The 15,468-nt window shown below is 38.7% G+C and overlaps 1 protein-coding gene across 4 annotated transcripts in view; it reads left to right on the top strand.

The window, feature by feature from the left end:
• LOC149084274 (astacin-like metalloprotease toxin 5) overlaps window positions 1-15,468 on the top strand; it is a 52,670-nt gene that overhangs the window by 14,815 nt on the left and 22,387 nt on the right. For all 4 annotated transcript variants that reach the window (XM_089234648.1, XM_089234646.1, XM_089234645.1 and 1 more), the window contains exons 2-4: window positions 4,220-4,296; window positions 8,695-8,770; window positions 15,062-15,176. In XM_089234648.1, the coding sequence (XP_089090774.1) occupies window positions 4,222-4,296; window positions 8,695-8,770; window positions 15,062-15,176 (266 nt within the window). In that variant the 5' untranslated portion in view covers window positions 4,220-4,221. The remainder of the gene's footprint in view (window positions 1-4,219; window positions 4,297-8,694; window positions 8,771-15,061; window positions 15,177-15,468) is intronic.

The following is a 15,468-nucleotide window of genomic DNA, read 5'->3' as shown; positions in this document are numbered from 1 at the left end:
CCTCTGCTATTGGTCAAAGGCAATCGCCTGAGTTCTGTAAGGGGTTTTCATTGGCCCAGAGGCACAATGTCTGTCTGTAGAGTTGTGATTGTGTTATGTAATACGTACTTATTCGGTGCTCAAGTGCGTCTTAGAAATACCTGGTGAGGGAAAGGAGAGCACACGTGTTGCATCCCATGTATTGATGTATGTATGATGTGTGGTTTCTCTATGAGAAGGCGAGAGAGTGTGTGTAAGGTGCAATCGTGACATGGGCACGGGACAAATATTATTATTGTTTTTTTACAATATAAATTCGCCCACCAAAGTGCTCAGTCGAGGGCAAAGCTGCATTAAGCCAGGGTGACCTGGCTCCAGGATGTGGGGGGGGGGGGCTAATTCTAATTTTTACACCTGCGTAGACCTGTTGTTTCTCTGCGTACAAAGTTTCGCTGTCTGTGCTGAACGACAAAATAACACGCTGCCTTATGCAATATAGGGAATTTTAGAGGGGAGACCAGAGCAGTGAATGAGCAAAAGATTGATCTTGAGAGTTTGTAAGCATAGGAGTGACCAGGTCAGTGAACGACCAAAAGCTTGACCAGAAAAGTGTGGAAGAGAGTGAGTAGCCCACCAGAAGCCCCTAGTGGTCTTTCATGCAAATTATTGTAGACATAAATTATGCGTATAAAAGATATTTAATGCAAGGTAGGAGAAGGGGGAAAGGAGTCCCAAAAGTTTTTTTCTCGTTCCCAAACTAAACGATCCTGAACAGGGACGAAATTTGAAATTTTTCTGGTAATTAATTAAAAAGTATATAAATATATATATATGATAATAGTACTTTGCAAACACTAAGTGAACCGGTGCAAGTGTCCCAAAAATTTCCTGAGGGCCCCCACTAAAATAAGTTGAAAAAAAATCTTGTGTTTATTAATTATTAACTCAATAATTTTGGTGGCATTCGTTTGGTCCGGGCCCCATTATAGGAGACCTTGACACGATGTTACTGACTCCGAGTTTTAGGGTCCATAGATTATCTATCTATCTTCTATATATATAAAATTGATTTTCTGTGTGTCTGTGTGTGTGTATGTTCTCTATACAAATCTACAATTTTAGATCGATCGTCGCCAAATTTTGCATATATACCGAATGGGACCCGACTTGAACGATAGGCTACTTTAAAATTTCGTCAGACCAGGGCAAATGCCCCAAATGGGCAAAAAACTGTCCGGCAACAATGGTTTTTGGGCCTCAACAATCACTTTCCGAACGTTTACTTTGGTTACCGTGGTTCCCTAGCGATGAGTTTCAGACGTGTTTATGTCTTTACAATGGTTTGTCACTTCTTTAATGCTGCCAGTTATGTATAATAGTTTATGCCTTTATAATGGTTTGCCACATTTTCAATACTCTCAGTAATGAGGCTTTTTGAATAGACGTCATAATCATCACCATCATCGCTTTGAGGGTCAGGAAAAGGGTGATCCTCATAGAAATCTCTATTAAAATTGCCGATTTAACTGCATAAATACGGAAATTTAGTGGGGGGGGGGGGGTTCCCTGCCACATCAATAATTTTAAAAATTAAATTGAATTCTCGATTTTTGAAATATGGAATTCACTTGGAGATACGAAGCCCAGAAAATTAAAAATATGAATAATTTGCCGGATCTACTTTTGAGTTGGATATCCATGTAATAACATTGATTTCAACTTTTTATTTATATCTTCTCAAGCATGAAAATTAAGTTCTCCGTATTGTCTTTTGATATTTATTTGCATAAATTCATATAGTTTAGGATGTTTTTAAAATTAGTTATGGGCCCCGTAAAGTGCATCGAAAAAATTCCACAGCTTTAATTAAGCATTTTTGGAAGCTCAAACAGGCAGAAATAGATAACTTGAAGTTCAGGGGGAGGGAATCGAAATACCTTACACCCATAAAAAAAAGAGGGGGGGGGGGCTATTCATTTCTACGTTTCTTTAAATTTATATTTATTTCTTTCATGAGTCGCGCAGGACGTCGCCATATTGGTTAACTTAGACACGGTTTGCATGTCCCTCAAAGAAAGAGGGAGATATCGCATGATCCAAAAAGCCTCATTGAAGAAAACCCGGGCAGCGCCGGGTATTGTAGCTAGTAAAAATATATAAAAATGCGACAGTTGGGGAGGAGGTGCATGATTTTTTTCTTGTTTCGAGAATGTTTATTTGTACCACACGAAATCAAGTTGTTTTTGACGGCTCCTTACACTCCGAAGAAAGAACTGAACTTGCCATTCAGTTCAGTCAGTTTGTTTCTTTGCACGTAGGGAACTGTTGTGAACGAAAACTTCTGCTGTCGTCTGCTTTATTTTTGATGGCTCCTTTTGCTCTTAAGAAAGAACTGAACTTGTCATTCAGTTAGTTCAGTTTGTGGGCTTTTCTCGTAGGGAACTGAAATAAAATTAAAATAAAATTACACTGAATAAAAATTGCTGCTTCTCCTGATCCGAAATTCTTATCACGATTTGAGTCATCTTCCTTTTTGACAGTAGATGGCAGCAAAAACAGTGTATTGGACCTCCCTCTTCTAGCCCCAATTATACGCAACCAAGTGATCTGAGAGATTGGTGTTGGCATGAATTCACTTTGCTTTCACACCGGATGGTGTTAGACGAGAGTGATTTTGTTTCAGATAAACGCAGCTTGTGTTTTAAAAACAGAGGAAAATTAGAAATTTTTTTCGCACAGGCTGCACATAATATGCCTCGCTCAGGCACTGGACTGCGTTGTATGTGTATAGCGGACTGATGATTGTCCCAAGAGGTCTTCAATTGATGTCATAACTCACACAAGGGTGGGGTAGGAGCAGACAGGTTCTGAGGCCCATGTTGTTTTGATTTTATTTTTTGCACCATAAATGCCCTGAAAACAATCGTGGCTATTTATTAAACTTGCATATTTAGTATTTGATTAAATTGACAAGAGTCGCCGCCAGGGCTGTGACAGATGCGGCCACACAAGGCCCGCGCTCGAAGGAGTTTCGCATACGTGGTAATATGAAAAAGAATTTTTTTTTCTTTTCACAAAAATAGAACAACATAGCCATGATTCAACTATAGAAATGACAATGATTATTCTAAATAATACAACAAATAAACGAGAATTATTCGCAAATCGAGAGAGTTCCCACAGAACATTTTCTTTACCTACCCCGAGTAATGGCGATTTAGTAATGGCGGCCCTGGAATTGGCCTATTCCTGAGAGTTTATTAGCATTCTATTTTGGACTTGAAATCAATTTATAATTTAGATTGTAATGCAGTTATTATAAACTATAATTAAAACAATAGACGGATTAAGTGCAACCGATTTTTCAACTAGTTTTTGGACCCTTAATACCTTTGTGTTTAGTTATTTTTACTTTCTTCCAAAAATTATTTTTTTTTTTTGGTGCCTATTTTAGGCGTTTTTAGTGCTTTCTACAATTTAAATCAAACAGTTTAAATACCCATTTTACGAGTTCAAGCCGTCAAAGTCAGTGCCGTCTTAACGCATGGGCCAACCTGGGGGCTTCAAGAGAAGAGGGCCCTCAGAAAAATGAGAAGTAGTTGAATTTTTCGATACTTTAACAGGTAGGGCCTCAGTGAAATCGCGTGGCCCGGGGGCCCATGATGCTCTTAAGACAGCCCTGATTGACTTCACTTCGACTGATGGCGTAAAGGCTAAAATACACTACACTAGCGTGACGTGAATTCCCCTCATCCCAGAGACGTGGTAACTTCTGATTCGTGGAAATTCGTTATTAGACCAGTGTACACACCATGTAGTAGCGTAGTTACACGTCACGTCAGTGTAACCCCCGCCCTATGGGGTGATATAGGGATATGCGTACTGTATGAATGCAAAAAGATAGAGGAATTCCTTCTTTGGTTTTTTATTCTCGCAGTTGGAGGGAAAAGCATTACCACCCTCACAAAATTGAAAAAAAAAGTCATTTCATTGAAAAAGATGTGATATTTTACAGAGGTTTTGTTATTTCCATTGTGCTAGTTATAACGCGAAATGAAATTTGTGAAACCGCTTAATGGATAAAATAAGAAATCCATAAAATCCCTTTTTGGTCCATTTGTCAGACTCTCTCCAGCTGAAATTAACTATATTGCAATTTTATTCAGGCTAATCATATTTCCTTGCAATATGAAAAATGATTGGTATCTGTATCTCTGACTTTGTTACCGTTGCATTTCAGTTATGAAAGAACGAAACTCGCTGATGGAAAATCCAGAGCTGTTTGAAGGAGATATCATGGGCTGGAACTACACAGATGTAAGATTTTCAAAACACCGTACTGATTGTGATCGGTATAACCGTAAAAAAAGTGCACTGTTTTTCTTTTTTTTACCCTTAGGCCCCTTTCACACGCAACGATTTTGTCGTGTCGTCCAAAAATCGTGTCGTCCATTCGTTCCTTTCACACACACCGATTTCCTGCCGGACGGGTTGTTTGCACCGAAGAATTTCTTTCTTTTTTTCATTTAGTTTTCAGTTTTATCATGGATCGGAAGAAGCGTGTTATAGCGATGTGGCTCTTATACCGTCGTATACGGTATAGAAAACGATACAACCGTGCTCACTGGGTGCACCCAATCAATCAAAGGAGAGATGTGGTGGGCATATTCACCACATTGTTTTCAGAATTAAGAGCAGATGAAAACAAATTCTTCAATTATTTTAGAATGTCTGTGTCGCTCTTCGATGAACTCCACAACCGTTTGAAAGATCTTATTCAGCGGCAGAATAGCAAGATGAGAAATTGCATCCAACCTATAGAAATGTTAGCTGTGACATTGAGGTAAGTGGAAAAAAAAGTTACGTATTAATATTTTTTTATTGTTTGAAATATATAGATAAACGTTTATACCGCTTCTCGCTATCAACTTAAAAACGTGAAATTGTAAACTCACTCAACATGGAATTGTAAAATCACACAAATAGAATAAATGCATACAAATTAAAAAAAAGTTTAATTTTTTTTATTTTTCGGCTGTCATTGAGGGCTGAGTTCTAAAACATAAATTTAATCATAAGATCAATTATTGGAATTAGTAGAAGGGCTCTCCCAATTACGATTCAGTGCTGCAGTGTCAGATGTAGAGGGCTGACATAAGTTTTGGTAAAACTGAAGGCCTCGAGGAGTTAAATGAGTTTGAGAAAACGGGTAGTGGCGAGATTGAGAAGACGGTACAGGCTGGGATGAATATTGAGGAGGAAGTGGGGGGAGAGTGAGACTATTTTTTTGTTGATTAATATTACTGATAAGTTGTAGCACCCCCATCTGAAACTGCAGCACTTCATTTTCATCAAACCTCTGTAGAGAAGGCATTATTCCATCAAAGAATGACCGGTGGCGGTTCGGTTTTTCCTCCTCCAAAAACTTCATCATCTTCAGTTCCAATGCATCAGGCTTTCGATGTTTTCTCCGTGGACAATCCGGATTGGGACTTCTGGGTGAAGTCGTTTGGGTTGAGCTCGTGGCACCTTCGTCCATTGTTTGTGGCTGAGAGAGAGACTCGCCCCCAACTGATGAATTTTGATCACTATTGTCTTCCTCAAAGTTCTCTTCTACATCCCGTGCCTTGTACAATTTTGAAAGAAACTGCAGCTGGTCACTATAAACATACTTCCTAGTATTAGAAGCCCCTGCACCCGATTTTTTTATGGATTTGGCTTTCTTGTGTGACCTCACAAAAGAATCTCTCACATTCGTCCACCTTTTCACGACTTCTCTTTCTGTAACAATGAAAATAATCAAACAATAATATACTAAAATGAAACAAAATGAAAACAACAAATTAAACAAAGGAGGAAAATCAGAAAATTTTAAATAAATTTCATAACTAAAATATACATATATTACGGTACATGTAATAAATGCGGTAATTATACATACTTACTAAGAAATAGGGTAAGTGATAAATTTTTTAGGAAAAAGTATCCAAATAACGACCAGTACTCAAATACGTCATTTATTTTGCATGGGGCTGTATAGTTTATTAAAATAGAAATGTTAACTTTTTACACGGACTCTTCTCCCTATGCTCCAACAACCCAACTAAAAGTTGTATCCCTATCACTGCTGATGCCAACCAAAAGAATTCCACGTTTTTATAAGTACAATATTTTCTGAGATATTCTAATTCGAAAAACGAAAGAAGGTTGAAAAAAGCAGCGTTAAATGCAGTAACACAGTTCAATAAAAATGGTTTTAATAAAAATTGTAAATTTAAATAAAATTTATATTAATATAATATTAAAATATTTGAAATTATTATAACAAGTTTAAAATTAGGAATTACATGTAAAAAATTTACGCAGAATGTAAATAAGATTAAAATTTTAAAATTTTAAATTAACAAAAAAATAACTTTCTATCAAATAAGTTTTTAAAGGAGATTAAAACCCGATGAAAAGAAAAAAATTGAATTAAGTATGATAATAAAAATTAGTTTATTAATTTTTTTAATTTTCACTTCAGAATGGTTTCGTCCTGTAGAATGAAAATAAAAAATTAAATAAAGGATAAAAATACAAAATTAAAAAATAAATTTAGTTCATAAACAGATAAATATTGTAATAAATATATATACACAGTGGATCCCACTTATAACGTTTTTCAAAAAACTGTCATGAAAACACGTTGTAAGCGGAAAATTTTACTGAGAATTACTTGGAGTTGAGCCCACGAGAATACGTCGTACTGAGCGGGAAAACGTTATAAATGGGAACGTTATAACCGGGATCAGCTGTATATATACAGTATATAAATTACAAAAAAAAATGAAAAATACAGAAATTGAGTTGACTAAATTTTTGTGTTTTCTTTTCAGGTATCTTGCAAGTGGGTGCACCTTCTCAGATCTACACTACACGTTCAGGATAGGCATTTCGACAGCAAGCATGATCGTCAAGAAAGTATGTACAGCTATATGGTCAGTAATGAGGTCAGAATTTCTTCCCACACCATCGAAAGAACTGTGGAAAAAAGTAGCTACAGATTTCGAAAAAAACGCCAATTTTCCGCATTGCATAGGGGCGGTTGATGGAAAACACATTCGTATCATTTGTCCTAGTGGTAGTGGCTCAATGTTCTACAACTACAAAGACTATTATTCTCTGGTGTTGATGGCGGTAGCAGATTCAAATTATCGTTTTGTGCATGTGAGTGTCGGCAGCTATGGTAAAGATTGCGATTCTGCGATTTTTAAGCGAAGTGGGTTGTGGAAAGCCATTGTGGAAGAAAGGCACCAGCTACCAGAAGATAAATGTCTGCCCGGAACACAATGTCACCAAGTACCTTATTTCTTCGTTGGGGACGAAGCGTTTGCCCTCCACAAACATCTATTAAGACCTTATGGTGGATCAAACCTTCCGTTAGGAAAAAAAGTGTTCAACTACCGTCTGAGTAGGGCGAGAAGATATGTTGAGTGCGCGTTTGGCATTCTAAGTAACAAATGGAGAATATTTCACCGAGCAATGAACGTTGAACCTGACTTCGCAGTTGAGATTGTCAAGGCTTGCATTGTTTTGCATAATTTTGTACGAGAGAGGGATGGCATACAGTTTGAGGACACAACAACGATAATAGGGTTGGAAGATTTGCGACCAGAACATTCATCACGCGGAGGTTTGTCAGCAAACAGCATGAGGCAAATATTATGTGACTACTTTGTTTCAGTGGGAGCAGTCCCATGGCAAATGTCAAAAATCTGAAAATTTTGACCAGGTGTTAAATATCTCATAATTACCGATATTAGACAAACATGCGAGGTATAGGTAAACTTTATGTGATTTACGAATACTAATTTCATGGATGCCATTATTTTTATTATATCAGTTTGAAAATACTCGGAAGCATATTCCGATGAATTATTATTATTACTATTATTATTTTGTAAAAAAATATTCAGTATAATAAATAAAAAGTTGGAAATTACTCACCAAATTCATTTTTAAGCTGATCTCCTATGGCATCAAAGTCCTCTTTAAGTTCCGCACAAACTTCTTTCCATGCCTTTTTTGTCGCATTTCTGTCCTTATAAATTTCCAGGGATTTATCCCACAACACTGGTCTACCTTCTATTAGTGAAATCATAAGTTCCAGATCGATATATTCATTCATCATGATCTTTTAACCAGCAATTTAACCTAAAAAAATAGACTAGTACGGACGACAGACGATAATAAGTCGTCGCGTGTGAATGCATATACTGAGTCACGTACTCGACCACCAACACGGCGACGACACGGCGTCGTCCATTGTCAGTCGTTGGGACGACAGCTTCAGCGCCATCGGACGACAAAAAGTCGTCTGTCGTGCTTTGTGAAAGGACCTTATTCTTTCTTCACTTGACTACTCCCCTACCACGACAAAATGGCTGCCGGCACTTTTCTCGGACGACCAAAATCGTGGCGTGTGAAAGGGACCTTAGGGTAAAAATAAGAGAAACAGTGCAAATTTTCTTTTTGTCTTTCTCTTCCGACATTAAATTCACACAAAAAACAAGGCATGAGTCATACAATGAGATTTTTCGAATGCCGGAAAATATTGAAAAAAATTATTGGACAAATATAGACGTGCTGAAAAAAAATTGTCAAATGATCTATATAATCATGATCAAAGGAATTTTCTTTTATATTTCCTCGGTTTGTGTTCTCCACTTACAGGATAGAAATGCCGTGCCAAGGGATTCCCAAAAATGGCCCAACGGGATTATCTACTATGAACTTGACACGTCGTTAGGTGAGTTAATGGCAATAATCCGATGCCAATTAAAGGATTCTTCTTTTCTCTTTAGCTACCTAGTGCGTAAATTATCGATGTAAAAAATATCAATGACCATCGAATTTGAGATAATATGAGATAATATATAGCGAAATAATGATATTGGATTGGATTGAATTTTGATTTTTTTGGCGCAAGGACCATCTAGGTCAAGCTGCGCCAGAACAAATGTCCATATAAAATTAATACAAGAATTGTTCTTTTCATGTCAAAAGGTGAAAGTATGAATAAAACGTTAAGCAATGACATAAATTGTAAAACTATAATTTGTCAAAAAAAAACCGATGGCTTTGATGAATTTAAAAATGCAAGATGCATCGCAATTGTCAGACAAAATGTCGCGAAGTGAAAGATGATTCTGATCAAATGCGGTTGTAAAATGATGACGATGATGCGAACAAGTAAAAGCATGAGCAATGGAAAATGGACTTTGACAATGTGGGCACTCTGGTTGACTCTCTCGTAATAACAAATATGATTGCGTGAGGCGACTGTGTCTTATGCGTAACCGGGCAAGCAGAACTTCCTCCTTTCGGTTAGTCCTGCAGCTCGAACGCCAATGGCCAAGTGTGGGCTTGATGGCATGTAGTTTGTTATTTACTTGATTATTCCAGTGCTCCTGCCAGCGGCGATGCATCACTTTCCGGAGGATTGAGAAGCGGTCACTGGCAGGTACCAGAAGGCTGTTATCAATGTTGGCTGTTGTTCGAGCAGCGGTGTCTGCTTTCTCATTGCCCGGCATTCCTACATGACCTGGTACCCAGTAAAATTTTACTGTGGTACCGTGATGAGTGAGGTAATGTAGTTCATGAAAAATAGCTTGAATGAATGGATGAGTGGGGAAAGTGAAGGAACACAGTGCCTTCAATGCGCTGAGAGAGTCACTATAAACTATTCATCGTCGGTGGCGTTTGCGTCGTACATGACGTAGAGCCTGAAGGATTACGTACAGTTCTGCCGAATAAATAGAAAATGTGTCGGGAAGTTTGAAAGATGTCTCCTCACAGCAGATGTAGGTACAACCGACATGCCCAGGGCCCTTAGAGCCATCGGTATATATGGGGAAGTACCTGTTGTACCTACTCCTGTGCCTAAAGAATATCTGTCGATATATGACATCTGCTATGGTGGCTCAAGGATATGATAATAATGATACGAGAGACATCTGGCAGAAACTGTTCCCATGGTGCCAGTTGCCCAGCAACTGGGGCCACGCGACTAACGTTTATTTGTAGTTCTTCTATGAGTGCCCTCATACGAAGACCATAGGATGGAACACATGAAGGGCGAGCAGCAAAAAGTCTATGAAATAACGGATTGAAAGTGACATTATGAAGTGGATGGCCTGGCAAAGACTTCATTTTGGCATAATATTTCAAAGAAAGTTGTTGGCGTCTTGTTGTAAGAGATGGCTCGTTGCATTCAACATACAGACTCTCCATAGGAGACGTCCGGAAAGCTCCAGAGCAAATGCGGAGAGCGAGATGATGAACTGGGTCGAGCACACTCAGATAGCTCCGAGGTGCTAACCCGTATACAATGGAACCGTAGTCGAGCTTCGAGCTTACAAGAGCCTTATATATGTGGAGGAGCGACTTATGATATTCTGCGAACCGGGAAAAAATATCTTTGTAGAGGCATTGTCGTTTTTTGAGAGACATTATCATCATGACGCACCACCAAATTTAAGCTGCTGTTGACATTTCTTCTCGATTGTCATCATTAGTACCTCTGATTGCCTCACACGATTTTGCTAACTTCTGTACATACACTCATGCCCATAAATTAAGGATAATTCAGAATCACACGGAAATCGAAATCTAAAGTAAAAATTTCACCTGTAGAATTATCACACACATCTGCAAGAATGATATGTAAATTTCAGGAAGCCATCAGATGATACGGATAGTACGTCACAATGACGAGAGTGTAAGAGGGGGTATATAAGGAATGGTGGCAAAGAAGTAAAATTGTTCACAAGAGTTCTGTAACGCGCTCAGTGCCATAACCGAATAGTTATGACACAGAGGACGCATGTGGATGATTTTTTAGTACTCAGATGGAAGTATCCGAGGAACTTGGAATTGCCCAAAGTGTCATCTCTAGGCTTTGGCAACGATTCCGAGATAACGGAAATGTCAGTAGATGTTACAGTACAGGTCGTCCCCGAGTTACAACGCCGAATGAAGACGGGTAACTGCAAAAAGAAACAGACGGAGCACAGCATCCGACCTGTCTCGTCAGCTATCTGCAGCCACGGGTACCACAGTTTCAAGGCAAACCGTGTACAGACATTTGGGAGATATTGGTCTATATGCTCGCAGGCCTGTCAGATGTATTCCGCTCACGGCAACTCACTGTCGGCAGCGATTAGCCTGGAGTAGAGAACATGCAATGTGGACATCGTCACAGTGGGCTTGTGTGATGTTTTCCGACGAGTCCAGGTTTAGCTTGCAGTCTGATTCACGTCGGACTTTCATATGGAGAACGCCAGGTACCCGTTGCCACCAAGGCAACATCATTGAACGACACCGTTACGGTGGTGCAGCATTGCTCGTTTGGGACGGAATTATACTGGGTTCCAGAACAGATCTGCATGTTCAAACCGGAACCATGAAAGCCCAAATTTATCGGGACATCATTCTGGAACAACATGTACGTTTGTTTAGGGGTGCCATGGGCGCAGAATTTGTGTTTATGGATGACAACGCCCGCCCTCACCGAGCAAACATAGTAAACGAATGCCTTGAATCTGAGGATATAACCCGTATGGAATGGCCAGCATTCTCACCTGACTTGAATCCAATAGAGCATGTGTGGGACATGCTTGGCCAACGAGTTGTAGCCCGTCAACCACCTCCTACGTGTGTACCGGAACTTCGGAGAGCATTGCTTGCTGAGTGGAGTGATCTTCCCCAAGACCAGATCGATAATTTGATACTCAGCATGCCTAGGCATTGTACGGGCTGTATTTCATCGCATGGGAGACATACAATGTAGTAACCATCATACCAACCATGTAATAGTAAGTTTTGGTAAAGGAGATATTTTTTACAATTGCTCCAGGGAGCAAAAATCGTAGTTTTTATGAATGGTATCATACATACACCATCGTTTTTGTTCTTTATCTTTCGTTTAATAAATGGGCTTTATGAATAAGTAACGTTTGTTTTGTTTCTGAACCTTTATTTGCCGGAGCTGGATTGCAAGACAGGGGAATGGTGGAACATATAAATAATACCATAAATGATTATTTCCGGAACAACCCCACACCATATTCTGGGAGCCCAGAGGTCCCACATACCTCAGTTGAAGAATTAAATAATATTATCAGACATCTTAAAATAAAGGAGGCCCCAGGGGTGAGGATAAAATTACAAACATTGCTTTGAAGGCCCTTCCGTTCTCGATCCGTATGTCACTTACTAATATGTTCAATAACATGCTCCGTTTAAATTATTTCCCAACATGTTGGAAAACTGCAATAGTTAAGGCTATTCACAAGCCTAACACAGACCCCCCTCCTTCCTCATAATTTTCGCCCAATAAGCCTCCTTAGTAACATTTCAAAACTTTTTTAATAGGTTTTTAATGCTCGTCTTATAGCTTTTTGTGCTACAAACTATGCCCAGAAGGGAACAACACGGCTTCCGGGAAAAAAAACCATTCATGTGTAACCCAGTTGCTTCGCACTACTGAATTCTTGATGAACTCGGTAAATAACAATGAGTATGTGTGTGAAATTGCACTGGATTTTGCGAGGGCCTTTGACCGGACGAACCATAAAATTTATAAACTGATTAATTTAAATTTTCCACCAAAGATGATATATTTTGTCAGGAGCTACTTGGCCGACATGAGCTTTAGGGTCCGGATTGGGGGCGAACTCTCCACAATTAGAAACGTTAGGGCATCGGTCCCCCAGGGGAGTGTTTTGGGCCCGAAATTGGTCTCAATTTATGTCAATGACTTCCCAGGCCCGCAGAGGGGAATCATCAGTCAATATGCGGATGATGTTTTGCTGGCCGCGAATTGCCGAGACGTGCAAAAGGCATTTGAGAATCTGCAAAAGCCAGTGAACTGGGTGGAGGACTATTGCGAGGACTCGGGACATAGCGCTCAATTTTCAGAAGTGCAATGTGATTTGGTTTTTCAAAAGGAAACCCCCCCCCCCCTGTTGGACCTAATCACCATGTCCGAATTGGTAATGACAGACTGGCCCCAAAGGCGAGGCGCATATTAAATATTTGGGAATAATTTTTGATCAGAAGTTAAATTTTAAAGCACAAGCAGAATCCGTAAAATCGAAGGCAGCCAAGAAATTAGGAATGCTCAGTAGAATTTATTTCCCGCAGGGCAAACTTATTCTGAAAAACAAAATGATCCTGTATAAAACAGTCGTCAGACTAGTGTTGACATACGCGGCCGCCGTCTGGGCGTTTGCAACGCGAAAAAAATATAAGTACACACCAAATTTTCGAGAATAAGGCTTATGGGAAATTCACCAGAGCCCGATGGTTCATGAGAAATGTTGGTATAAGAGGGGACCTTTATATAACGATATTCTCGATGAAATTAAGAAACTTGCGGAGTCTCAGTTCGAGATCCTCCGGGGATCGGAACATCAACACCTGGCCGAAATCGTGGACTATGACCCTGCGGTCATCGTCCGCTATGGAAGGCCCTTTAATATATTATATAGGAGCTGGGACGTATAATATAACGTCGAAGCTCGGGGCCAAAGCTGGGACAACTGAGATTGAACCTCATAAAATTTAACAAAATTTAATAGAATCTTATAAAAAAAAATAGAAAATGGTGTGATGTAGTAAATATCGTCCTATTGGACCACGAGAGAGAAAAACCTCTGGAACAGATTCTCTCCCCGAGATGGCGCTGAATTGGACTGAGGGATTTTTTTAATCCTGATTTTTTACGCTCCCTCTTTTCGGGTGTTAGGAGTCCTAGTGGAATTTTAAATTTTGTTAATAATTACTTTGACCCACCGCGCTTTCGCAGTATAACAGGGTCAATATTTTAATATTTTTATTATTTTTATTCTCAGCTTTTAAATTTTTAACTGTTTAGGTTGTTTTTAGACGAGTCCTGATGGGGGTCTATAGGGTTTTTAGACTTGTGGATTTTAATTGAAAGTTGGTTGAGGCGACTAAAGTGAGAGTTCCTATCTCATAACTTGTTCTAAAATATTTTCTTGAACTTTTATTGGACTACCTGACTTGATTGCATTATGATTTATATGGTGCTCACGAAATTTGAAAATGTTTACCTGGATTTGACTTTTTTCATTACTCTACATCATATACACACTTACACGTACATGCACGCACACTATACATACCAGGCCAACACAGGGGCCCCCGGATAAGACTGGTAGAGCAGGCCGTCAAAAACCGTGCCGCGGGACCAGCAAATAGTTTCCATTCAGCTCAGCTAGAAATCAAGTTGAGAAAAGGATGTAGCACTAAGAATTTGCTTTTAAACATGGAAATTTTCCTATCAGACGCTGCGATCATCCATGACAAAGAGTATGGAGGAAAGGTAGGAAAGAAATTCTTACCACACTTTAAGTAAATTATGGAGGTTTAATTGACACCCAAACTATGAGAGATTAACAGGGGGAGATGGCGAGATTAAATATGAGTAAAAGGGAAAGAGAGTTATTCCAACATCAAGTTAAAAAAATATTATAATTGAACATATAGTATTGTGTCTATGTATTGTGCAGATTTTGGTATCGTAATGTTTGATTGTTTTTAATTGACTTTTTTGTTTGTGTAAATATAAATCGTTCTATTCATGATTATTTGATTAAATATTAAATGCTATTTAAATTTAACAGTAACATGATTCTTTCTTTCGTGAGTCATCATTTCTTTTCTAAATGTGTATTGGACCACTAGGAACCTGGGTTAAATCTACATAATTGCATACATATATATATTCTTCCAGTGGTCCGATATAACAATAGGATTCCAAAATCTCTTCAAAATATCGTTATACAGGGATTCATCGCAATAAAGGATATCGTTGTATCAAGGAGGAGTTTATCATTAGATTAAAGGCTAAATATTATTTCAAAAATATATATAGAGAGATATTTTTCTTTATTAATATAGAAAATTATCATTATATTGAGTCTATTCATTATATCACTAACTAAAATCCACTGTATATTTTTCAAGAAGTTCTGACTTCATGATGTTCCTTTTTTTCTTTAAATGTCCACAGGAACGACATGGGTGGAGATCATGCGTGGTATGAAGCACATCGAAGAGAAGACTTGCATAAAATTTGTCAGGCGAGACAGAGAAAAGGATTACATCATGATATTTGCAGGAAACGGGTGAAAAATCTAAGTATAATATTTTCTTTCAACCAGAGCATAAATCGAAAAAGCATTCAACGGACACATCCGGGCGGAAGTCCGTGACGTTCATTGTAAGGCTAAAGGCGTATATTCACACTACTATGATGTGACGTGTAACCACGTGACATCAGATGGTGCGGGATCATATCAGACATTATATGGTGTGCACACCGGTGTGATGCATTAAGATCGAAACACACTACGATGTCGAATTTGTGAAATCTTATGCGTGGAAATTTTGTGACGTACAAATTATGTGACGTGGAAT

This window comes from Pholcus phalangioides, unplaced genomic scaffold, assembly GCF_987345545.1.
Source record: "Pholcus phalangioides strain wild (caught in Gottingen) unplaced genomic scaffold, Ppha-v1.0 ptg000008l_1, whole genome shotgun sequence".
Taxonomy (NCBI): Eukaryota; Metazoa; Arthropoda; class Arachnida; order Araneae; family Pholcidae; genus Pholcus; species Pholcus phalangioides.
The sequence above is the reverse complement of the archived record's forward strand: the minus strand, read 5'-3'. Positions and strand labels throughout refer to the sequence as shown.